Source organism: Orcinus orca, chromosome 7 (assembly GCF_937001465.1).
Source record: "Orcinus orca chromosome 7, mOrcOrc1.1, whole genome shotgun sequence".
Classification (NCBI taxonomy): Eukaryota; Metazoa; Chordata; class Mammalia; order Artiodactyla; family Delphinidae; genus Orcinus; species Orcinus orca.
The window spans coordinates 81884928-81911414 of record NC_064565.1 but is presented as its reverse complement, the minus strand read 5'-3'; the positions used below and the strand labels follow the sequence as shown (position 1 = coordinate 81911414).

Sequence of the window (26487 nt, the reverse complement as noted above, 5' to 3'; positions counted from 1 at the left end):
GCCTAAGGGATTTGTTTCAGTGTTTAAATGACTGTTTTTCTCCAATCAATTTACAGCGGAGATAAAAATCTGTTTCAAATACTACCACGGCATTAGTGGAGCCCTGCGAGCCACGACCCCCTGCATCACGGTGAAGAACCCCGCTGTGATGGTGAGTGCCCCTCAGGCTGCTTCCTTGAGCCTCAGTCCCAGAGGCCTTGGTTTCTATTTTTGCCTGTGCAGCTCTGGCAGGGTTATGGGAAACAATGCAAAGGAAACACATAGCAGTGTGGGCGCCGTTTTGGGAAAGGAAATAACTTACAGGATGGCTTCACTAAATCCATAATGTAAACCAGTGGGAAAATATGGCTTGATTTATAATAATTCTGTATATAGTCAACTTTCCGGGGAACCTATTCCTGAAGGAAATTGGTGAGTGCCCGTCCATCATGGAAGGTTTTTTTTTAAACTTTGTCAGGGTGGCCAGTTGGTAGGAAATGGTGGCGTTTTGCATCTTCTGTGAATTTAATTTACATGAACTCAGAGAGAAAAAAAAAATTTAAGTAGTGGGTGATTCTCCCTACCAGTCAGTTTAACAGACTTTTACCCCAAAGAGAGTGTGAGATGGGGATTACAAATGCGCCGTTCCTGCAGGAGAGAGTGTGGGATCCCTCCTGATGCTGAATTGAACTATAGTGCTTAAAGGTACCATACATATGTTTGGTATCACGTGGCCACTCAACAGAAGCCAACCTTTTCACCAAGTCCTCAACTAAAGAAAGAGATATCTAACTTAGCTTCGGAGGAAACTGATTGTGCTGGACTTTTGAAGGAACGTATGTCCATTTCCAACATGGTACTTTCTTAAGAATTACTTTTCACAATTTCATGATTTTTCACTTCACCAACTAACTTTAGAATCTAACAGCTTCACAGGATGCACTCCATTGTACAGGGGTGGTTGAACTCAGATGATTCATGGAGTCCAAGATATATAAATCATTGCAGTGTTTATAAGTCATTTATAACAATCAGGCCATGAAAGTATAGAAGAAAATTACTGACTCTCGTAAAATAGAATCTTCATAATATTGTGTGTGTGTGTACACATTTATAGATGCATGCATTTTTGGAAGTAAGCAAGTGAACAGGTTGACTCCCTGAAATTCAGAATGTAATCTCTGCAGATGGCATTTTGAAATTGTCTGGCCCACCAATACGATATCAAGCAGTCTTTTCCTTTCATTTATTCATTCAAACAAATATTCATTGGGTGCCTAGTAAGTGCCAGACATTATACCCACCACTAGGAATGAAATGATAAGCAAAAACACAGCCCTTGCTCTCACTGGTCTGGTGGGGGAGAGAGACATCAATTAAACTGAATTATATTTATTTGAGTGATAATTACTGTGAGGGGCAGTGAAATGGGGCTATGAGAGCATATACTAGCAGGATTCATCCTGATCAGGAAGGTCTTGGAAAGCTTCCCTGAAGAAGGCATGTTTTCAGGACAATCTGAAGGATGAGTAGAAGTTACTTAGGTGAAGAGGGGGAGGGAAGAGCATTTTAGGTAAAGGGAACGGTATGTGCAAAATTTTCAATAAGTACTCTGTTCACATTTGAATTATATTTGAGTTCCTATTATAGTGAACAAAGTATAGAATATTTTTTAAAAACCCACATTTACTATATAAGACTTTGAAGGTTCACAAGGAGAGTAACAGTTGTTGATTACAAAGTCTGCCATGTCACAGTAAGCCCTAGAACACACTAATTAATATTCTAAAAAGGAAAATTATAAAACTAGAAAAGTGGGGCTGTTGATAATAAAACGTTTGAAAATTAACTATGTGTGAAATTAGATAATAGCTTCCAAACATGACTTTCTGGAGTCAGATTTTCTTGGATTTGAGCAGTTTCCATGATCAGATATCACTGATGGCCGGGAGCTTACAGCCTGGTGAGCATTGATCTTTTTCCATTGATTTTGCATTGAGATTATTCTGTCAAAGCCTGTGGATAGTTGTAGATAATTAATTTTCTTCAGACAGGTTTTAGAGCACCTTAAAAGCTTCATAGATACAGCACTGGCAATCATAATAGAATATTTTGGTTCAAAGGCTGACTAATGGAATTGGTGGTCAATAGATTTCTGACCAAGCTTGAGACAGTTGGGTCTATATCTGCTATTGAGAGGCTGTGCCAATGGGCATTTCACTGTGGGCTGAGCACTGTGTTTCTATGACAGCATGATGTTCACCTAGGAATACGACCTGTGTGTAGATATTGTACTGACTGACAACATCGATATTCACAAAGCTCATTTAGTAGGATCATTCCATGATGCAAAGAATAGTTGGGCAGTAGCAACCGCATTTTAATGCTTGATGACACTGGGTTGGTTGGCTCTCACCAAGTACATATGGTTTATTATATTGTGCTGTACCCCTCTGACTCATCATCCCTAGGTTAAATAGAGCAGAGACAGCACCCAACTGGCCAGATAGCATCGCTGTGTCTGCCTCATCCTGCTCTCACCATACACACACACCCCTGGACTATAAAGTGGCAAATAGAGAGGTAGTACAGACTGCATCTGGGACAGACACTCAGCAACAGCTGCCCTTCCTGTGCCAGGCATCTCACAAACCGTGGCCTCCCCTCAAATGGACCACACTGCCCAGGGAGATGTGCCCCTTCCGAAAACATGATGTCTCTTCATGCCAAATGAGAACAGGGAGACTTTGCAAAGATTCATAGTCTGTCATCATTCAAAGCCTACTTAAAATATTGTAAGAAATTATAGAAACTAAAGAAAATGCCCTCGAATTCTCCTTTTAAAAATGTAATTCACTGTCTGGCAAAAGGCTAATATGAAACAATTCTCACAGAATTCACAGATAAACAGTGTCCTTTACAACAACGTGGTAAAATGCTCATGTGAACTAATATTCAGAGAATTCAGCTTTATCATTCATGACAATAAAGCCAGGAAAGACCAACCTGATCACCAGAAATAGGAACATCAGTGATAATAAACATATCTGTACTCAGTGTTTAGAGAGAGGTTTTTAAATAAACTCCCTTCATAGATTTAAGCCAGGAAAGCTCAGAAGTAATACTGTCAACCCGTGTTGAAACAATACATGGTAGTGAGTGATGGTCGCCTTTATCTGTCCCTGAAGCGAAGGATTTCCTGTTCCAAGTGGCACATATCACTGTGTACACGATGAATGGCAATGACGTCAAAGTATGCATGACAGAGAAGACATAACTTTTTTTTATTCTTCATTCATTGCAAAAGGATATGTGAGAAAGGAGACCATACGATTAGGATGGCTGCTCTTCCCTTCCCTGTAGAGCTTCTCAGTTACTTCTTGCAGGACAATGTGCATCTGGATGGAACGAAGTAGAGATGCCTGGATGGTACCCTAGGCATATTGCAAATGATATGTGAAACAATCAGGAAGCAGTTAAGTGTCACACAAAATAGTTTTGACTAAGGTACAAGAAGTAGAGAAGGAAATGGAAAATTTTTTTAATGTTTATTTTATTTATTTAATTTTGGCTGTGTTGGGTCTTTGTTGCTGCGCATGGGCTCTCTCTAGTTGCGGCGAGCAGAGGCTTCTCTTTGTTGTGGTGCGTGGGCTTCTCATTGCGGTGGCTTCTCTTGTTGTGGAGCACAGGCCCTAGGCGCACAGGCTTCAGAAGTTGTGGCACACAGGCTCAGTAATTGTGGCTGACGGGCTCTAGATTGCAGGCTCAGCAGTAGTGGTGCATGAGCTTAGTTGGTCTGTGGCATGTGGGATCTTCCTGGACCAGGGCTCGAACCCAACCCGTGTCCCCTGCATTGGCAGGTGGATTCTTAACCACTGCGCCACCAGGGAAGCCTGGAAATGGACATTTATATTTCAAAATTTGAATGGAATTTATTTTGAAGTTCCTCAACTTGGCTTGGATTAGTGAAAGTTTTATCTCTTGGTGTATAATTTTTAAGGGAGGTGGGGAGAGCCACAAAGATAAGATGGAAGGGTGTAATCTAAACTTTGGAATTAAAATGTGGTTTCTATTTCTTGACTATTCAAAACACATTCTGCCTTCAAATCTGTCTCTTAACAATGTTCTGGACTTCTTTTTTAGAGGACCACGAAACCCTTTTTTCCTAGTGTACCATAAATTGAGCACTAATTGTACATAAATTGAGAGACTTAATCTGCTATGGTCTGTAAATGACTCCTTTCAAGTAAGATATAATTTACTCAGAAGCTTTTAGAAAAAGCTTTACAATACAATAATCAGTACAATAGGATTGCAAATTCTTGTTATTGCTAATTGTAATAGCATGTGCCATGTAGCAGTAGCACAATAAAACAGGAGTCTACAAGGGTGGTGGGATATCCACATGGTCACTCAGAAATATTTAGCAAGGAGGGTAATTCTACATTTATATGGATGAGTCTGATGTAAATCACTGTTTAGTTTATTCTAGGTTTTCCTAATAAATCTGAAGGAATTTGATGTTTGATTTTTAACTTAAGGGAATGTTTTAATACCATAATAGCAATATAAATATGCGTACTACATGTCAACTATATTCTTTTTTAAAAATATTTATTTATTTTATTTTTGGCCGCGTTGGGTCTTCATTGCTGTGGGCAGGCAGTCTCTATCTGCAGCGAGCAGGGGCTACTCTTCGTTGCGGTGCGCGGGCTTCTCATTATGGTGGATTCTCTTGTTGCGGAGCATGGACTCTAGGCACGCGGGCTTAAGTAGTCGTGGCTCGCAGGCTTAAGTTGTGGTGCATGGGCTTAGTTGCTTCGCAGCATGTGGGATCTTCCCGGACCAGGGCTCAAACCCATGTACCCTGCATTGGCAGGAGGATTCTTAACCACTGTGCCACCAGGGAAGCCCCAATCTTCTTACCAAAGAAATAAAAGGACATAAAGTAAGTTGATTCATATCCCAGGGAACTTGGAAGCTCATATTGGTTACATTTGGGGTAAAGATTAAATTTAGGTATGACCCTTCCTCTAGTCTCTGAGACTCTGCATTTATGTCTCACTTCCAAGATTTGTAGCATATGAAAAGGCATATACAATACATTGATACAAAAATCATATTTGCAAATATGTGTGCTTCCCTAAAAAAGTTGAGAGGTACCATATTCCTGTGGAACTTCACATATGTGTTTTTTCTCTGCAGATGGGGGCAGAAGGCATGGAAGGAGGTGCTTCAGGAAGTCAGCACTCTCGAAAACTCGTTAGCTTTACGTTGTCTGGTAAGGATGTCTTTAAACCTGACGTCCAGTTGGAAAGTGTGTAATTTCAAAGGCACGAATAGTCACTTCTTTCTGCACTCTCATATATGATATGTGAGCAAGTTTGTTTGTGTTTTTTTGGTAATACTTCTGGAAATTCAAGTATATCTCTTACCATGAAAAATTAGATTATTAATATAAACTCAGAAAGCTTCTAGCAAGTTGTCTTGTGATGAAAAGACCATAACTATGTATACTTACTTAAAGAAAACTGTAATGTAACATGTGCTAAACCCACTGTAGAGCTTAGATAACTGAAAACAATTTGTGCTGGCCTCATCTAGAGAAAGGAAAAATTCGGAGACTAGCGAAAAAAAGCCAAGGGATACTCCTGTTTCTGTGAAGGAGTACATATAAAGAATTGAAAAGTAGATAAGACAACTTTTTTGTTGTTTATTTTCTGGTTAGTAAAATATTCTGATTCTTTTGTATATTTATCGTACAACTGAAGCACTGCTTTTCGGGTTGTGAGTTGGAACTCATTGGTGATTTATAAGATTAATTTAATTGAAACTAGCAATTAAAAAAAGAATAGAAAAGAGCCAGAGTTTAACCACCAAAGGGAAATGTTTTTCATAGAACACCAGTTTATACAAACTGAAAATTTCACACACAAAAATATACACACCTATGTATGTGTATAATGGGTTTCAAGATAAATGTATTTCACACATAGATCACTGTCAAAAAAAGTTTCAAAGCCACCGATTTAAAAAAATTAATCGGCAGTCATAAAGTCAAGAATACTCTAAGAAAATCGGTATTTGAAATGGACTTTTAAAACAGACGACCGTACTACAACACATGTAAAATCAAGTCTAACAGATGTCTATCACTGTAAGATGTTTTGTTTTCATTTTTCCATTATTGTAGTGCTTCTAAAATTTAAATTAGATTCACTTTTTCTTGGCTGCAAAAAAATGTTATGAATGAAAATAGAAAATGAAAATAGAAATTTTCAAGAGTAAGGGTTAGAAGGCTGATCTTGAAAACACAAGTCCATGATGCATGAATATCACGTATAATGGAAGTGTGCACGTTAGTTCATTGCTGGCCCACGGCCTATCTGTGTCTGTTCTAGCATGTTCCTTCTCCTCCCCTTCCCCCGCCATGCAGGTCACTTACTATGAAAACCATTTTGCCTTGGTTCTCTGACAAATCTCAGAGGCTGTAAACTGGTACAAATTTGGCCAATAAATATATTTTGGTTGGAACCCTCAGGGTTTTGAAAATATCCAGATTTTTAGAAAAGCACTTACTACCACTGCCTGTGATACTACTCCCCACCCGCCTTATCTGTCTCTCTTTTGAAAGCACTTCAGTTGGCTACCTGTGCTTTAGACCTTCACAGTTCTGGGGTGGTTGCAGGAAGAGAAATTGTTTATAGATTTCTTCGTTTATAGATATGGAACAATTAGCCAGCCTCCATGGCTCAGAAAACTTAGTTTGACCATACCACGGTTTTCTTAGTTTAGAAGCATTGCCCTAAGCTTTCAAATGATCAGTATCACTCTAAATATGACACACACATATTGATTTTGACTCCAGAGGGGATGTTAATTAACCCACCGTGGGAGAATGACCACATAGAAGTTGAAAATCCCAGGACATTTTCCTAAAAAGTAGGAAATAAGCTTTGGGGCACAGCCAAATCCTTTTTTTTCTATATACAACTTTTTCTAACATCCACCTCAATACACATGGAGGCTTGCTACCTAAAATCTGCTCTGTTTCTTACCATGTAATCAGCTATTTGCAGATGATGTATAGAAATGGCTAAAAATTATAGAAGATGAAAGCAATTTTATAACGGTAATTCTAAAAAATTCATCTGGTTGTTGCATATTGACAGTGGATGATAATATTTATGGAGAGCATTTAAGCTCTGTAGAATGTCTGTCTGCAAATGTTCTGCTCTTGATTATCTATGAATAAGTAGGGACACAAATAATTGAACTCTACAGCTAAAACAAAAAACTGTTTTTGTTTTTGCGGTACGCGGGCCTCTCACTGTTGTGGCCTCTCCCGTTGCGGAGCACAGGCTCCGGACGTGCAGGCTCAGCGGCCGTGGCTCACGGGCCCAGCCGCTCCGCGGCATGTGGGATCTTCCCAGCCGCTCCGCGGCATGTGGGATCTTCCCAGCCGCTCCGCGGCATGTGGGATCTTCCCAGCCGCTCCGCGGCATGTGGGATCTTCCCAGCCGCTCCGCGGCATGTGGGATCTTCCCGGACCGGGGCACTTACCCGTGTCCCCTGCATCGGCAGGCAGACTCTCAACCACTGCGCCACCAGGGAAGCCCCAAAAAACTGTTTTTTGATGACTATCTTAAACCTTTTCTCCAAGTAAGAAGGATATTTAACCTGTCATACCTTTGTGACTTTCAGTCCTTCTTTAGTCTATTAGGTGATGTGGATATTTATGAGCAATAAAATATATAAAAGATAAAAGAGAGGCAAGAGATGGATAAAGTGAACTGAATGATCAGAGTACAAATAATTGGTAGTTTATTGTATTTATTTGTACGATGTCCCTTGTGGAAAAGGGTTAATGGTGACATCTTTCTTCGCTCTGGCTTAATCTTCTGGTGGATGCTTTTTCTTCAAAGGAATGTTTTGCATGAATAATTTAGCTCTGTCAGATGTCATGGCAGCCATTTCTGTACATGTTACTCCTTGTTTACTGCAAAGAAATCCCTTCTTGAGAAGTAGATTTAATATCTAAAGAATGTCATTCTCTTGTCTGAGTCTGAGGTGAGCACAATCAAGAAAGGTAAGAAAATAAATATGTAAATTGCATTTTCTCTCAAAGCCATTTAATGCTGAATAAAGCCAAGTGAAAACATGTAGCATTATTAAATTGACAGTAAAATGCAAATACTGTATTAATAATGACTTCGTAGTTTAGGAAGTGCAAGGGGTGGAGACTGTGAAGCTAATGAGATTACAGCAGCTTCTCTGAAGTGCTTGTGTAGTTCTTTGCTCATCTTTCCCTTCTGCCACTGGCTTTTAGATCAAAGATCTTACTATATTTGATGCAGTGTTCTTAACATAAGGTCCTCTTGCTTGAATTTTTAAATCTTTTCTGACATATTAGACTGTCTCCCGCTACTGCCAGTTATGAGTCATTAGACAGTCCTGGTCTGTTTTCATCACATGTTATCTAGGCCACAAGTTCTTGTTGGTCATTGGTGAACCTCCTCCAGGGAGTATGGTTCTATGGGCAACCCCAGGCCAATTCTGTCCTTCTAAGAAAGACTTTGTGTTTCAGGAATGGGCTTGAGTAGGATGACCCTGGTGACCTCCTAAAATGTGGGGTTACTCTATAGGGTCTCTTCCCCAGCTCATTTGGGTAATCCAAAGGTCTTGGAGGATTCAGAGGCCATCCACAGAATTGTTTTCTGAACCAGTGGTCAGGACTTCCCTACACTGATCATAACTGCATAAAGTTACCTAGAGGCTGTCTGTTCTCCCGGAAGCTTTCGACATCATTTAACTCCCAGGGCAACCTTATTCAAACTGATATTCTCAGAAAGGCATTGAGGATCCAGTGAAGCCAGCTTTATTTCCTGACATTTTTGTATCCCTCAGCTTGACCATTTTTAAAAGTTTTAGTCTCTTCACTAACCAGACTTTAGCCAGAACTTTTAGCAGCTCGCATAGTATGAAATAACAAGTGGTGACTCTAAGATGAGTTATGGAACATTCATCAAATACTTAATTTACTTAACAGCCTATTGAAAAAATAACCTTACAATTATTTAATATAGCAGATAGCATTCAAAGTTTAGAAATATTTCTGGTCTCCTTTTATTTCCCCTAACATTCATTTCGTTTGTAGAATATGTATGACGTTTTAAATATGGCACAACTGAATGTGTGCTCTTAGGTTTCATCCCCAATTAAACTTAAGTCAGTGCATCTCATATGTGTATATAGAAGATTCACTTTTCTCTCATGAAGGAACATATTGGTTTTCTTTTTTAACACACTATTTACTAAGGGTTTCTCTCAAGACATTGTGTGAAATGCTAGCTGCCAAGCCACATAGGAAAAGGGGGTGAAGATGATGTACGTGTTAGGCTCAAAACGTTTCCCAGGAAAAGTCATTTTAGTTGTATAAGGTGGTAGTAAAAGTTTGGCTTCATTTTGCAGCCTGTTAGGAGACTTTCTGCTGGAACTAGTCATAACCCACTTGTCCTCACTTACCTAAGCAATCATAGTGTGAATAACTTTGTTGTTTTACCAAATAGTTTCTGTTTCGAGCTTCCTGTGTGATTATTTAAGAACAAATTGTCGTTGAGCTGCTTGTTCTAATCAAGATATGTGAATCTTTTCTCCTTCTGTCCCTCTCCTCTCCCTCTCTCTTTCCCTCCCTCCTTCCTCCTCTCTTTCTTTCTTTAAAGATCTTCGGGCAGTTGGACTAAAGAAAGGGATGTTCTTCAATCCTGACCCTTATCTTAAGATGTCGATTCAGCCAGGGAAGAAGAGCAGTTTCCCCACTTGTGCCCACCATGGGCAGGAGAGGAGGTCTACTATCATCAGTAACACCACAAATCCAATTTGGCACCGAGAGGTAAGATGATCGTACGTGGCCTTCTACTTGACAGTTAGGACGTTGGCCAACTCCATCTCTCTCCACTGGGCTCTGTATCGTTGAGCTGCTTATGGGTGTGGGCAAGATGGTTGAGGTGTCTAGAGGTTCTGTTAGAAAAAGGTACAATGAAAGTGAGATATTCCCTTCTAACCAGGGCTGGGTCTAGGGTAGATCAAGTGAGGCACTTCCTTCAGGTGCATGATTTATAGGGTCCAAAAGACTCGATGATCAAAATTAATATTTCAATGCAATATTAAAAAAAAATCAAAATCAAGGCAAAAGTTCATGATGAACAAAATATCAAAATTCTGTAAGGGCAGCATCAGTAACTGCCTTGCCAAGCCGTATGGGAGCCTGAGACAGAAGGAAAAGTCAGTAATACTGATCCCATTTTTATTTAAAATTTTGATATTTTGTTCTAGCATATACCCAGTACAGATTAAAGGAATTTCTCTCCTTACTGTCTGGCAAATGGTTTTTGGATTTCCATTATAGATTTTGGTTACTTACATGAGCCATTCAAGGAGTCGTCATCCTGAGGCAAGGCAGATTGTGTTGATGGTATTTCAGACTCTCTCACAGTTACAATATGTTACCAGTCATCACAGTGCATCATATCAGTGAAATCAAGCCCAGGGTTTTCCCACTGGAACTGTTTAAAGTCAAAGAATGAACAGAGACATTGCTTCTTTTCTAGGGAGCAAAGTGTGAGTTCTCCCACCATTTCTCAGGGAACCAAGACACATTTCATATACTAGCATTAATGAGTGCTTCTAGACAAACCTGTATTGGCATGGGAGTTGCACAATTAATTAAATCACTCCCTAAATGTTTAATGACAATAATATGTTCTAACAATGTTGAACGAGTATTTCATTGGAGAGGGAGATACTTCAGGGGATCTAAAACCAATTGGAGAAAAGATGTGGCTATTTGAGACTTGCCAGTGCCGCAGGATGTTTCTCCTGGGCAGTTTTTATGGTTATTTAAGTGGATAAAAACTACATGTTTTCTTATTCCTGGTTTGAAAAACTACTTACTGTCCCCAAGTAGTGAATAACTTTTAAAGGCATACCACTTAATTTAACACATTAGAAGCCTAGAAGACATAAAACGTTATCTCAAGATGAGCACTTAGAAGGCACATAGTGGATATAGTAATGATACTAGCAATAACTTTATTTCCCTAGCATTCTTTTTTTAATTTAATTTAATTTTTTTATACAGCAGGTTCTTATTAGTCATCAGTTTTATACACATCAGTGTATACATGTTTTATACACATCAGTGTATACATGTCAATCTCAATCTCCCAATTCATCACACCACCATCCCCACCCCCCGCGGCTTTTCCCCCTTGGTGTCCATACGTTTGTTCTCTACATCTGTGTCTCAACTTCTGCCCTGTAAACCGGTTCATCTGTACCATTTTTCTAGGTTCCACATACATGTGTTAATATACGATATTTGTTTTTCTCTTCTGACTTACTTCACTCTGCATGACAGTCTCTAGATCCATCCACGTCTCAACAAATGACTCAATTTCGTTCCTTTTTATGGCTGAGTAATATTCCATTGTATATATGTACCACAACTTCTTTATCCATTCATCTGTTGACGGGCATTTAGGTCGCTTCCATGACCTGGCTATTGTAAATAGTGCTGCAGTGAACATTGGGGTGCATGTGTCTTTTTGAATTATGGTTTTCTCAGGGTATATGCCCAGTAGTGGGATTGCTGGATCATATGGTAATTCTATTTTTAGTTTTTTAAGGAACCTCCCTACTGTTCTCCATAGTGGCTATATCAATTTACATTCCACCAACAGTGCAAGAGGATTCCCTTTTCTCCACACCCTCTCCAGCATTTGTTGTTTGTAGATTTTCTGATGATGCCCATTCTGACTGGTGTGAGGTGATACCTCATTGTAGTTTGGATTTGCATTTCTCTAATAATTAGTGATGTTGAGCCCCTTTTCATGTGCTTCTTGGCCATCTGTATGTCTTCTTTGGAGAAATGTCTATTTAGGTCTTCTGCCCATTTTTGGATTGGGTTGTTTATTTCTTTAATATTGAGCTGCATGAGCTGTTTATATATTTTGGAGATTATTCCTTTGTCTGTTGATTCATTTGCAAATATTTTCTCCCATTCTGAGGGCTGTCTTTTGGTCTTGTTTATGGTTTTCTTTGCTGTGCAAAAGCTTTGAAGTTTCATTAGGTCCCATTTGTTTATTTTTGTTTTTATTTCCGTTTCTCTAGGAGGTGGATCAAAAAAGATCTTGCTGTGATTTATGTCAAAGAGTTTTCTTCCTATGTTTTCCTCTAAGAGTTTTATAGTGTCCGGTCTTACATTTAGGTCTCAAGTCCATTTTGAGTTTATTTTTGTGTATGGTGTTAGGGAGTGTTCTAATTTCATTCTTTTACATGTAGCTGTCCAGTTTTCCCAGCACCACTTATTGAAGAGACTGTCTTTTCTCCATTGTATATCCTTGCCTCCTTTGTCATAGATTAGTTGACCATAGGTGCATGGGTTTATCTCTGGGCTTTTCTATCCTGTTCCATTGATCTATATTTCTGTTTTTGTGCCAGTACCATATTGTCTTGATTACTGTAGCTTTGTAGTATAGTCTGAAGTCAGGGAGTTTGATTCCTCCAGCTCCGTTTTTTCCCTCAAGACTGCTTTGGCTATTCGGGGTCTTTTGTGTCTCCATACAAATTTTAAGATTTTTTGTTCTAGTTCTATAAAAAATGCCATTGGTAATTTGATAGGGATTGCATTGAATCTGTAGATTGCTTTTAACCATGTTTTTAACCATGTTACCAGTACAAGCCTGATAAGGGGGGTGTAAGGGATGAGATTATCATCTCTCCATTTGTGTGATTAAGAAACAGAAGCTTAAAATGTTTATGTAACTAGCTATTCAGAGGCTAGTAGTGCTTAAACTCTGCTCCCTTATTCTAAGCAAGTGCTTTTTCCATAAGAAGATGACTAAACTTTACGGCCCTTTGGTGAAAATAAATTGTTATGACTAAATAAATTTAGTGACCCCGAAGTGTAAAGCTGTCTGACACTATTCATATCACTGTGGTTGCCTGGATACTGCCAGGGGAGGAGAGAAATGGTTCAGGTTAGATTCCTGGCTCCATCACTTACTTTTCCTGAAAGCCTCATCATTAAAAAGAAAATTTTATCTTTGTAATATATGTGCAAGTCTTTGTAAATGAGTAAAGCTCTTTATTTTTATTTTATATCCTTATTAATATCCAATCCAGTTTTCTCCAATGGCATTCTTAAAACAACACATCTTATCTTAACCTCATACTTTTATTTTTCTGTCCCAGAAGAAATGTCCCTGTGTGCCTTTTAAATTAAGTAACTTCCATTTAAGCATTGTTTTATTTTAATATAAACCGGGGAAACCATCATATCCTTTAGATGTTCCTACTTTAACCACTAAGTGAAGGAGTATTTTAACCTATGATGTGCAACTTCGAAAATACCATGGGATCAGGAATTAAAATTGCTGTTAATCAAATGTATCAGTTAAGTCTAAGCCACTCTATAACAAGATATTAAGTATTAAAGAATAAAGATACGTTAAATGTAGTGAGCACTAAAATTGTATTGTGCATAGTTTAATATTTGATAGCATCTCCTAAAACTGTTGAACCAGGAAGAGTTGGATGATCGAAGGGGCTTCCTTTGTCATACAGATCCTAGCTGTTGCTTTTTAGTCTTTGTGAATGTTAATGACTCTGAGTGAATAAAGGATTGACAATAGCTGCAGATTTTTCTGGCAATGTGGACTCTGTGTGTCGTTAGGATTTAAGAGATACTATTTTCTTTAATAATAAACTGATATACATAATTTCATATTTATCTCTTTTTTTGACTCAACATGTTATGTTTTGTTTTCAGAAATATTCCTTTTTCGCACTCCTTACTGATGTCTTAGAAATTGAAATTAAAGACAAATTTGCCAAGAGCCGACCTATCATCAAGCGTTTTCTGGGGAAACTAACCATTCCAGTCCAGAGGCTTTTGGAGCGACAAGCCATCGGGTAATCAGCCGTCACACCTAGGGGTCTTGTTGGGATTAGTTCCTACTGAAGCTACTGAAATGATACTTTGAAGTCCGAGGACTTTTCTTACTGATAAGAAGTGGTAACATAATTCTTTTAAAAAGGAAAGTGCTCCATGCCGTGGAGCGGCTGGGCCCGTGAGCCATGGCCGCTGAGCCTGTGCGTCTGGAGCCTGCGCGTCCGGAGCCTGTGCTCCGCAGCGGGAGAGGCCACAACAGTGAGAGGCCCGCGTACCGCAAAAAAAAAAAAGAAAGAAAGAAAGAAAGAAAGTGCTCATATACTCATTGAAATGTGAAGGGCAGAAAGCACTTTATTTTAATTATATACCTTTTTTGGGTTATCTATCTTTTCCACGATGTACCTACCATTATTACCATTTCAGTGTCAAATGTCACAGTGCTCAGTTGTTTTTGAGATATTGAAATCTTGCTATAAAAATCCCTCCCTAAAGCAAGATCCCCGTGTCAGGTTGACACCTCCTGATCCTGATTAACCCCATCCAGAGAATATGTTATTCCTGAGACACCAAAACCACCTTATTTTAGGGCCCTTTAAAACAAAGCCTAGACTCCGAGAAGGTGTTATAGTGGAGCTCTAAGACATGTACGTTTGTTCAGACAATGAGAAATTACTTGTTGAGAGAATTTTAAATTTATTTATTTATTTATTTTGGCTGTGTTGGGTCTTCGTTTCTGTGCAAGGGCTTTCTCTAGTTGCGGCAAACGGGGCCACTCTTCATCGCGGTGCGCGGGCCTCTCACTATCGCGGCCTCCCTTGTTGCGAAGCACAGGCTCCAGACGCGCAGGCTCAGTAATTGTGGCTCACGGGCCCAGCCGCTCCGCGGCATGTGGGATCCCCCCAGACCAGGGCTCGAACCCGCGTCCCCTGCACTGGCAGGCAGACTCTTAACCACTGTGCCACCAGGGAAGCCCGTTGAGAGAATTTTGAAATGTGATTTGACGTCTGTTTTCTTTCTGTGAACTTTTTGTAAGCTGTGAATCAAGTAGTTAAGAAATCGTAACATGCCTCCATCCCTTACTATATAAATGGTGTATATATATTCACATGGTAAGTGCCAGCAAACCCAGTAACACTGGTGCTCTCAGGTGGCACTGGGGAACATCTTTTTCATTTTAGGAGGACATTATGAACATATGATAACAGTAGTGGTAGTAGCAGCAGTATCAGTGATAACAGTAGTTGTAGTAGTGGTAGCAGCAGTAGTAAACCAAAGTAAACAAAAAAGATGATGAGACCCTATTCTATGTCAGGAGCTAAGTAAATTACACTCATTAGCTCATGTAATCTTCTCAACAACTCTGAGAGGTGAATAATGTGATTATACCCATTCTGGAGATGAGAAATCTGAGGCTAGCAAGCCAGGGCTGGAGCTGGGATTTGAGCAGATCCGTCAGCTCCAGAATCCCAGCTTCTCTGCAATACTTTAAGGACTGGCAGTGATGGAATACTAGTCTAGCTAACTGAGGAAGGTTGCTCATTCCTATTCACCTTGCAGCTAATTAACTGTTCTATTCTGGCAAGTCACAATTTTTTCAGGCATTAGTTTCCTCATCTGAAAAATAAAGTCTTTAGACCGATGATCTCTAAGACACCTTCAAAACATGAAATTAAGAGATTCTAATGGATTCTAATTCTCTGGCCATCAGAGACAATGGTTGAGCCAGACCACATGAAGTAGAAATATTAGGCTGAAATTCTAGCAGCCTGGTTTAATTTGATAAAACTGGGAAATCACAGTTATTTTTAAGGATAGCAATTATTGCTTCTAGTAGAGATATTCTTTGGGAAGTTTTAAAAAATTATTTTTAGGATTGATATAAAATGAAAAATTACGAAGAGTGAGAATTAACTCTCATTGGAAATATACTTATAATTTAGTTTCTATAAGTATAATCATATAATTTATATAATATCTGTGACACTTGGCAGAGTGTCAATTTATGTATACCAGTAAGAATGATCAAGGAAACATAAAACCTTGAAACTTGAAATGCTTGAAAGCATTTTGAGTGCTTGCAACTCCTGTTAACTTGCTGGCTTTTCATTCAGTCTTTTAAAGAACTGGACACATAGAGTACTGCCTGTCATGGATTCCATATGTACTGAAAGGAAGTCCAGCATGAATTCGTAAAGTATCAGAATTATGAAATGTTTCTACATAAGTATATTAAAAGCATTGCCTGATACTTAGGGATTTGCTTTATTAAATAAATATGATACTACATGTTAGTGTATTGGCTGTTAGCATCTAAATCTATTTTTGATCTGATTATTACTTTCTATCAAGTAATTGATACGTCTTGAAAAATACTGAGTTTTCTTATGTGTTTTGTAGACTGCAACTCTCTGAAATAGCTGAGGTTTTACACGGTGAGGTTTTATAGGATGAGCTAGAAGTCCTTACTAATTACCTATTTTAAGAGCATTGGTTTGAATGTGACATTTTTCAGAGAGTGGCTTGCATTCTGTCCAAAAGGCACATCACTGTGCCATGCTTTGTCATTTGCTGTGATTACACTAGTGAGAGAATGTCTCAGTCAGACAGTGAGAGTTCTTTGGCACTTATTCTTTATAATGATGTATCATAATAATATATAATATAGGGTACACAATTATCTGTCATGGCAAGAGGCAGGATGAATCAGATGAGACTGAGTAAGAACAAGAAAGAGGTGAATCCCTTGACAGGCACTCACAAAGGATGAAACCCCCTTGACTTGGAATCTCCAAATAGGGAGGCTTTCCTGTACTGATAGATTGAATAGTTGAGTATCTTGTCAGTTTGGGTAAAAAATAGCACTAACACCTGTTAAAATTCTTTTTTCCAAGTAAAGAGTCTCATTTGTTAAATTTATTCAACAAATGTGTGGGTGTGTATACATATAGTGTCTACTAAATGTTAAGCACTGTGTTGGGTATTTGGGATATGATAGTGAGCAAAAGGATGGATGCCATTCTTAGAATCCCTACTGAACATTTACTTCCTAGCTAAAATGCATCACTTTTATAAGTTTTTATCATCAACACCAACACTTTACTTTTATTGGCCAAAGAGGAGGAGAGGAGAGTCAATTTAATTTTAACAGAGAAATGAAGAGTTTTATTATTCCAGGACTGAATGTCCAAAGATGTGGATGAGGAACTGTAATGTTGAGAGTAGGTCCCAGTAGTTTGCTGCTGGGTTCATACATTAGTGGACAAAGGTGGAGCATCTCTGTGTGTCAGGCACTGTCTAAATGCTGGAAGACAGTGGTAAGAGAAAAAGACATCCCTGCTGTCATTATAGTCATTATAGAATTATTCGAACACGCTAATGTAAAAGCATTTAACATACCTGTAATGTCTAATAGTTAAAAATGCCAGTATATCCCTTTACAGAAAAAAATTTTTTTAAATACCAGATTAAGTAGACAAAACATTATGATAATGATTGCATTGAGATGAGCCATGAGTAAATATCATTAAAATGCATGCTACTGAAAGCCGCCAAGAATCACTGAAAGTGTGCATAAAATGAGATCTGATCTGGGGACTGCAGATCAGGGGCTTCTGTGTCAGATGCATCTGTGTTCTAATCCTGGTTCTGTCACTTAATTGTTGCCTGGCCTTGGGCAAGTTACGTACCCTCCCTATGCCTTAGAAAACAGGGCTACCACTTGCCTCACAGGGAAGATTGAAGGAGATGATGCATGCAAAGCCCTTATCAGAGTGTAAGCACTCAATTGGGGGAAACAAAGCTTTTTAAAAACATCAATCAAAAAATTATTACAACATTTCTAGGGAAGAAAAAGAAGTAAAGGAAACGATCTCATTATTTTAAGAAAATCTTGCTATGAACTCAAAGAAATTCATAAGAGCTGAACTGGGATTTCACATTAGCATGTAAATGTGTACACGCTAATGTAAAATCCCAGATAACATCTATTTATAATTGTACGGAGGAGGTAGAGAAGAACAAGCAAAATAGTTATGGAGATTAATAATCAGTAGCTGACCAGAGGCCCTGAAGTGTACAGTGGTGCAAGTATTAGGTAGAGGCCTTGTGTTTTCCTCCTGAAGTTGCCATTAGAGGGCAGTGTGAGAGCAGAGATAGTGTGATTTGGTACTATCCCTCTGATTATTTTCCTTAATTAAGAATAAATCAGATTCTCAACGAAAGTTGCTTGCATACAGAGAAATGATACGATTGTATTTGACTTTGATAAATAAACACGGAATTGAAAAAGATCAACCGCTCCATCCTGGAGGAGGCTGGTAGCCTGAGCCTGGAGCCAAGGTGGGGCAGGAGCTGGGCCCAGTTGTGGTCCCCTCCAGCGCACCTCCAAGTGTGGCAGCGAGACTCCGACAGCTAGTGCAGTTCTCCAACTGTCCCATCAGTATGGCTTACAAACTGCCTGGAGTATCAATGATAGGCCCCCCAATAGTGAGGGCCAACAGTGAGCCCCTTACTTTACAGGTGAGGAAGGGGAGGTGCAACAGCCCCCTGCCTCTCACACAGCTGGAGCAGCTGTCAGAGCCCGGCCTGTTCTCACGCTGCTCTCTCCTGACTCCCAGCTCCTGTTCTTCAGGATACAGCAGCACTGTGCCCTCCATGTGATAACCCTTACCTGTGCGCCTCTCTCTCTCTTTTGTTTCTTTTTCTTTTGCTTGGCCGGCCGTGCAGCATGCAGGATGCGGGATCTTAGTTCCCCAACCAGGGACGGAACCTCTGCACCCTGCAGTGGAAGCACGGAGTCCTAACCACTGGACCACCAGGGAATTCCCTGTGCCTGTCTTTTTAGGACCTAACTCCTATCATGCTAAATGCTAAGGAACCAGACCTTCTATACATTTACACTTGAGTCAGAAAACACCCAAAATTTTAGGCCTTTCTCAGCCCCTTGATGGCTTTTAAAATGCCCTTTCTCTGGTCACTCTTAACAGTGAGAGAGCAAATCAGTGCCCTTTAAAAAAATCATAAGAATATTGTACAGTATTGCATTTTCAGCCTTTACTGATACTTTTCCTTGTGACAAGATTCCCTTTTATCCCTGGGTTTATAAGTATTCACTTGTACAAATGAACAAAATTACACTGACTCTTAACATGCCTTTGACCTTTTATTTTCTTGTGAATATGCAAGTTTCAAGAGAAATATGTGGGGTTTGGGGGGTGGCCTATGGGAAGAAGATGAAGGCTGACACCAGAGTAGTACAGATGAAGGAACCATTTCTCCTCTTGCAGTGACCAGATGCTCAGCTACAACCTCGGCAGAAGGCTCCCAGCTGACCACGTGAGTGGGTACCTCCAATTCAGAGTGGAGGTCACATCTTCTGTGCATGAAGGTGAGATACCTGTATAAATATATTGCCATAGGAAAAACTTGTTAAATCTTACTCTGTTGTCAGTTTACATTTGAACAGAATTGTTTGTATCCTGTTCTGAACATAAAATAGCTATCAAATGATTACCTGCTGAAGTTTTCCAAGCAGATTTAAAAGCCTGTTTATCAAAAAATCTCTCTTAGGTTTTACCTGCATTTGGAAACTGGGATGTGGAATTTACGGCAGTAGTGAACGTGTAAACCTCATATGTCAAACTGACCAGCAATATATGTACTCGTTTAGTAGTGAATAGTAACTCTTAGCAAGTTGGTGATACTGTAAAGAGACCTCAGTGGGATGACTGAATTCTTTGAACTCATTAGTGGCAAAGGAACAGGACATTAAAAGTTCGTTCATTATTACTACTTTGTTTTTATAAATGCTGTTTTCTCCTTCAGATGCTTCTCCAGAAGCTGTTGGCACAATACTTGGAGTCAATACTGTGAATGGAGACCTAGGAAGCCCTTCTGATGAGGAGGACATGCCAGGGGGCCATCATGACAGCACGGTTTGTTCCAATGGACCAGTTTCTGAGGAAAGTGCTAATGGGACCCCCAAGCATTCTTTCAGGACTAGCTCTACTCTGGAAATAGACTCAGAAGAATTAACCTCTACTTCTTCAAGGACCTCACCTCCCAGAGGACGTCAGGATTCACTCAATGATTATTTAGATGCTATTGAACACAATGGGCATTCCAGGTCGGGTGCAGCTACTTGTTCGGAAAGGTCCATAGGAGCCTCTCCGAAACTAAGGAGTAGTTTTCCCACCGACACAAGACTCAATGCAATGCTTCATATCGACTCAGATGAAGAAGACCACGAGTTCCAGCAAGACCTGGGTTATCCATCCTCCTTGGAGGAGGAAGGAGGGTTGATAATGTTTAGCAGGGCGTCAAGAACTGATGATGGGAGCCTGACGTCTCAGATAAAGCCAGAAGACAACACGGTGGAGAATGAGGAAGCCTCCACCAATGAAGCTGCTTCCTTCGAGGACAAGCCAGAAAATCTTCCAGAGCTTGCGGAGAGCTCCTTCCCCTCAGGCCCAGTCCCTGATGAAAGTGAGAATGCCCCGGAGTGTCAGCCGAGTGCTGACCAGGGGAGCACTGAGTTGTGCGGCTCTCAGGAGGTAGATCAGCCCACAAGTGGGGCAGACACGGGCACTTCTGACACGTCAGGAGGAAGCCGAAGAGCCGTCAGTGAGATGGAGTCCCTTGATCAGGGGTCTGAGCCTTCCCAGGTGTCCTCGGAAACAGAGCCCAGTGACCCCGCCAGGACAGAGAGCGTGAGCGAGGCCAGCACCAGGCCTGAGGGAGAGAGTGACCTGGACGGGGCCGACAGCTCCTGCAATGAGAGTGTCACCACGCAGCTGTCCTCGGTGGAGACACGGTGCTCATCTCTTGAGAGTGCGCGGTTTCCCGAAACCCCAGCCTTTTCTTCTCAGGAGGAGGAAGATGGAGCCTGTGCAGCAGAGCCCACCAGCAGTGGCCCTGCTGAAGGCTCACAGGGTTCCATATGCACTCCTGGTTCTTTACCTGTAGTGCAGGTGCCCAGTGGAGAGGAGGAAGGGCCAGGGGCAGAATCGGCTACTTCACCTGACCAGGAGGAGGTGGGGGAGGTCTGGCAGCGGAGGGGGAGCCTGGAGGGAGCTGCTGCTGCTACTGAGAGCCCGCCCCAAGAAGAGCGTGATGCGGGGCATGCCCAAGGGGCTTGTGAAGGGGCCACTGCCCAGGAGGAGGGCGCGACCGGAGGTAGGATGTAGAAGACAACGTGGCTCGTGGCTCGGGCATACCCGCTCAGAGAGAAGTCTTGTGGTTTTGGCCCTCAGTGGAAATTGTACTGCAGGGCACATATTAGCTGAATTCTTCTCCTTGGGGTTCAACAGCTTTTTTTTTCTTTTAACATCTTTATTGGGGTATAATTGCTTTACAATGGTGTGTTAGTTTCTGATGTATAACAAAGTGAATCAGCTATATGTATACATATATCCCCATATCTCCTCTCTCTTGAGTCTCCATCCCACCCTCCCTATGGATCTTCTTTTGGTGGAATAAGAGGCCTGTCAGATAACAGTCTTAAACTTAGATAATGAACCTCAAGGCTCTGCATCAGTGCGGGCACCTGCTCTGCCTAGAAAGGTGGCCCGGTGGGTGGGGGCACCCCTGGTCCACACAGGCCTGGAGGCCTGGGATGCGTGCCGCGCGCCGGCACATTCAGTGCGCCTGGGGCTCAGTCCTCTTGTCTGGGCAGTGTGAAAAAGCATAATGAATCTCTGGCGGGACCTGGGTTTGTAGATACAAAACCAAACAGACTGGCAGCATCTACGTTAGTGTTATCTGCAGGGTTTTCAGGAACATCTTAACTCGCTCCTTATTGCATGAAGCTTCAAAACAGAAGGTTAATATGTGGTTTGCATCAAATGTCATATTTTTGCCTTCTGCAGTATAAGAAATGTCAACTAAGTTAGGTGATGCATTCTGACACTTGAAAACAAGCTGTTTGAGGATGCAAATTTACACATAAAATTTGTTTTCTGTCTCAATGAATGTGGCGCAGTAGAATGATGCCTTTAAACTGTTCTGTTATAGCTGCATCAAAAAGTCTGAGTATAATTTCATATGCCTGAATAGCATAGACTCAGAAATAGAAATGATTTTCTTATTCTGTAACTTATTTTTCTACCTATCCCCTTCTTTTCTTCCTCCACCGTTTTTTGTTTTTTTTCATTATCTTCCAGTCATTGTGTGACCCTAAAGCATTGCTACGTGACTAGGACAGATGCCAGGGTGGGAAAAGGCAGGGGACGGGGAGGAATGGGCCCAGACCGACATCTCCCTAGAAGACCCACTTCTGATCAAGCATCCACCTCCCATTCTCTTCTGTTGTTTCTGGGTCCTCATATGGGAAATGAGACGAAAAAGAGATAAGAGACTAGCCCCAGGACTTTTGTTAGGTGTTTTTTTCCCCAAAGGCTGTTTTGACACTGAAGGGGAAAACAATACCCAGGTAACTGTTTACCTTTAATCCTAGGTTCTCAAGCCAACGGCCACCAGCCTTTGCGATCACTGCCTTCAGTGCGCCAGGATGTTAGCCGGTACCAGAGGGTGGACGAGGCTCTCCCACCAAGTGAGGACCTGCTAACTAAAGGGCTCACCTCGATCAAAGGGTTCAAGGGTGACAGGACCCACGGGACCTAAAGGATGGATGCCCAGTCCCCCAGAAGTAGAGTTCTGGGAGCTGCCACGTGATTTAGCAGATACAGTCTGGAAAGTGCTTAGCAGAAGACTCCTCTCTGGCACAGTTCCACCAACTGAAAGGGTAGCTGGGGGAAAGTAGATACTCTAAAGTAAAAGAGATCCAGATGTTATGGACAATAGGATGTATAATAGAAAAAATTTTAAGTTTGCATAGGCAGTATGAATTTTCAGTTATTAGACAAATAGGTACAATCTCTTAGAAGAACCTTAGCTCTAGGTAATATACTGCTTTTTATTCATTTACAACATTTTAAATCATTAACTACAGGGTCCTGGTTTTTTTCCTTAGGAATATCCAGAGAAGTGTTATTAATTTCAGAAATTAGTCTACTATTTTCTGGACCATGATGATTATCTGGAGATTTGAAAGATATTTCTTTTTTTTTTTTTTTTTTTTGCTTTCAAGAAACACGTAGCACTTAAAGGAGAGATGGGTGAGCTCTAGGAATGCTGGGAAAGTTATGCGACCTGAACTCCGAGAGCTGAGTGATGCCCATGGCCAGTCATAGTCTGAATGTAATTTAAACTCTAAGTTTCTAGAATCCCTTAAAGCAGTATTACTCTGTGAGAGCAAAGCATTTTGAAGAACAGTAATAAAGCTCAGTAAATACTGTTTTTAAGAACACATTGGAAAATACATCTTTCTGCCTTACTGCTTTTCCTTCTTGTTCACCTTCTCTATTCACCCATCTTATATGTGATCATGGCAAGAAGTGGATGCTTTTGGCCCTCTGTGTTTTAAAAATGGTGGGACATAGAACGGGGGGCAGTATGCATTTAAAGGGCTAAAATGCTGAGTAGTTAGTTTTGGTGAGTGCTGACAAAAGAGCTGAATGGTGCTCTGTACAGTTTGTCAAAATATTGACTTAATCGTTTGTAAATACTGTTGTGCACAGATCCTCCCCTTGTTCATATATTTGGATAACTGAGGGTGGTTACTCATAGGAAACATATATTTTAAGCAGTTTTTAAAAATCATCCAAGAGATCAATTAACCATTGTGTCATCTTAAGCAGGTGGAGGGGAAAACTTCCTTACTGTTTACCCTTGGAGAAAACATTAGAGGCAGAAAAGAAAAGTATTCCTGGGTGATATTTAGATATAATTGGAGAAAAATGAATTAGGAACACCAGGAGAGAATTCTGGGAGAGCTTTGTTTACATGAGTATGTGGATTAATAGTAAGTAATCAGAGTTTCAGGCACCTGGACAGGAGGCATAGCATTGCATCAGTGTGTGGATAAATGGCATCCTCCTGGCCACATCCAATTGCTCTGAATTTTGTTGGATTCACAGTTTTGGTCTCTAGATTGTATTTAATAAAGACAGGTACTTTCCTGCTGAAATTATGACCACCATTTGTGCTGTTTCCATGCATTTGTTTAAACACTGGTATTTGCATTACACAGATATAATGCTAAATTTTAGGATTTAAAAAAAATAAACAATTGGCAGTTCATTTTAATAAACTAATATATCCAAAAGGAAAAAAAGCACGTTAGTAGTATATCCAAGTTAATGAGTAACTGATGAACAGCGGCGGGGGGAGGAATTCTTAAGAGTTGTTCCCTCTCGTGCAATTTGCAGATTTGGGGATTTACATGATCATGGACCAATTACAGATTATGGTCTGAGCATACCTGATTACTGTTCAACTCTGTCCTCACACTGCTTTGCCCTCTCCTATTCCCAGTCGGTCTCATCTTTTGACAGTCTAATCACTTGGCTGCCTGTGCTAGTTGTGCGTCCTGCCCGAACCAGTTCTCTGCCTTCCTTGCCTCACTGGGCAGCTCTGCTACCGTCTCTGGCCATGCCTCTTAACTCGGAGCTGTGGCATTCTGCGTTCATATATTGTCTCTCAGGAGGCTCAGCTAAGGGGCATCCACTTGGAGTATGCAGATTGGCCTGTCTCTTAAATGACCTGGCTGAATTATTTTAAGGTTAGGGATTATACTTTTAACATTATTTATTATAATACCTCAGACTTGTATAGTGGTTTACAGTTTACAAAGAATTTTTAGCTTTTTTAAAAAAATTCTTTTTAACAGTTTTGTGAAGTAGGTCAAGCAGGTCTTATCCATAATTTATAGATTGATGGGTAGAAATCAAATAATCTGATTCTTTCACTTTATAGATGGAGAAATTGAAGCCCAGATAAATTAAGTAACTTGTTTAAGATTCCATACTAGTAAAAGTTGAGACAGAGTCTCAAACATTTTTTTCTACTCCATGATCTAAGATTAGAATGGTAGGGACTGTTGTGTAGGTAGATGACTGTAAATTCTGAAAGTTTGGTTAGCGGCAGAGTGGTGACATACCTTGGTATGTTATCTATTAGGCACAAGCATCACCTGAAATTGGAGGGTTTGGGGGCTTCTCTGAAACTGCATTATATTGTGTTTTGAGGGCAGACCTAGGAAGGCTGAAAAGATGCTCAGCTTTCTTCTTCCAGGTGAAGATCACTTAGCAGGACCCTTCTCTGGGAGGTCCCTCAAGTATAAGAAAAGTGGTGACAGTGACAGTACTAGCGACTGTCTTTTGGCCCAGATGGATTTGCTCTGTTAAGCATCTGTATTAGACTCAGACGTGCCTTTTCCTCTCTGTATAGGTCACTATCCACACACCTGCAGGACAGTCTACTGAAGCATGATCCCCCCCCCACTCTGGATTCTTTTTCTTTTTCCTTATTATTATTGTTGTTGTTATTTTAGCTTGTATTTGCCTTAAAAATACCCATGTACTAACATACAGTGAGGAAACTACCCAGTAAAGTTTGCTTCTCTCTGAAGATTTGCAAACTCAACTAAGGGGATTTAGAGGTATCCTTGCTATGCCTCTTCACTCTTATGGCTGATGGCGTGGTCGTCTGTGTGTCAGGGTTATAGGTTAGTCTCTGAACATCTGTTTGATCTCTTTTTATGTAAAGCAGGTTTCCTTGTTTGTTTGCTTCTTCTTCCAGCCTTATTCCTCCTATCTCAGGACCAGGGAACAGATGTTGGACAGAGACCACTCAGCTGTAATGATGATCGATCGATTGGTTCTCAAACTCTTACTCTTGCGTTAGGCCATGGACCCCCTGCGCTGTGACCCTGTGGGCTGTGTAACCTCAAGCACTGGTTGAGAGACATTCTGATGAGCCATACAAAATAAGAAAGCTCTGGTTCTTAAAGGTGGCATGGCACTATTGAGAGCCTTCCAGGGAGGCACCTTGAACTTGAGTATGCACTGAGTGCCTTAAGAACCCCCTGTATCTTCTTCTGAGGTGATTCATAGGCTGGCAGCTGGAGGTTGTTCAGGGCTGAAGCCCACTAAAATGTCATCAGCATAATGAATCTTGGTCTTTTTAGCATTAGGATAAGTGGAAAAAAATGGCCAGCTCAGCCCCTTCTGAAAACTATTTTAGTTTTTTCTTTTTTGGCTCCAGTGTAATTGTGACTTAACCCATTGCTTACTGGAGACAACAGGAAACTGTTGAAAGGTGTTTTTCTCCCAAAAGGGTAGGAATAGGAATAGATTCCGGATGAAGAGTCCACAGTGGACTCTTATAGGATCCCAGGCTTATTGCCATATTTTTAGGACTCGTGTATTATTTATGTGGTGGGTTCAAATGAGTAGCTCTGGAAAAACACAGGGGGATGTTTATCATTTTTGGTGGTTGTGCACTTTTGTTATTAAAGCATCCTTTGAAATGAAGGTTTAAAAGAAGGTAATGAATCTGAAAAATACAATTAATCTTATAGAATTTCTACTCTGTTTAAAGCTAGGGGCTCTTATTCTCTAGAACCTAAAAGTTAGTTTGGAGAAAAAAATTCACACTTTTAATCTAAAAAGCTACTTCCTTAAAAATCGAATATTAAGGGCCAAACTATGCAGCTA

The 26487-nt window shown here is 40.5% G+C and overlaps 1 protein-coding gene across 11 annotated transcripts in view; it reads left to right on the top strand.

Annotated features, from left to right (window-relative positions):
* The window catches only part of HECW2 (HECT, C2 and WW domain containing E3 ubiquitin protein ligase 2), a 433118-nt gene that overhangs the window by 262863 nt on the left and 143768 nt on the right, over positions 1 to 26487 (top strand). For 10 of the 11 annotated variants that reach the window (XR_007478335.1, XM_049712124.1, XM_049712122.1 and 7 more), the window contains 7 exons: positions 57 to 151; positions 5185 to 5260; positions 9702 to 9871; positions 13811 to 13953; positions 19219 to 19319; positions 19757 to 21106; positions 22386 to 22481. Coding sequence is in view for 10 of the 11 variants with exons in the window: in XM_049712124.1 (XP_049568081.1) it covers positions 57 to 151; positions 5185 to 5260; positions 9702 to 9871; positions 13811 to 13953; positions 19219 to 19319; positions 19757 to 21106; positions 22386 to 22481 (2031 nt within the window). In the remaining variant the exon portion in view is untranslated. The remainder of the gene's footprint in view (positions 1 to 56; positions 152 to 5184; positions 5261 to 9701; positions 9872 to 13810; positions 13954 to 19218; positions 19320 to 19756; positions 21107 to 22385; positions 22482 to 26487) is intronic. The other variant, XM_049712121.1, reaches the window with a different exon arrangement.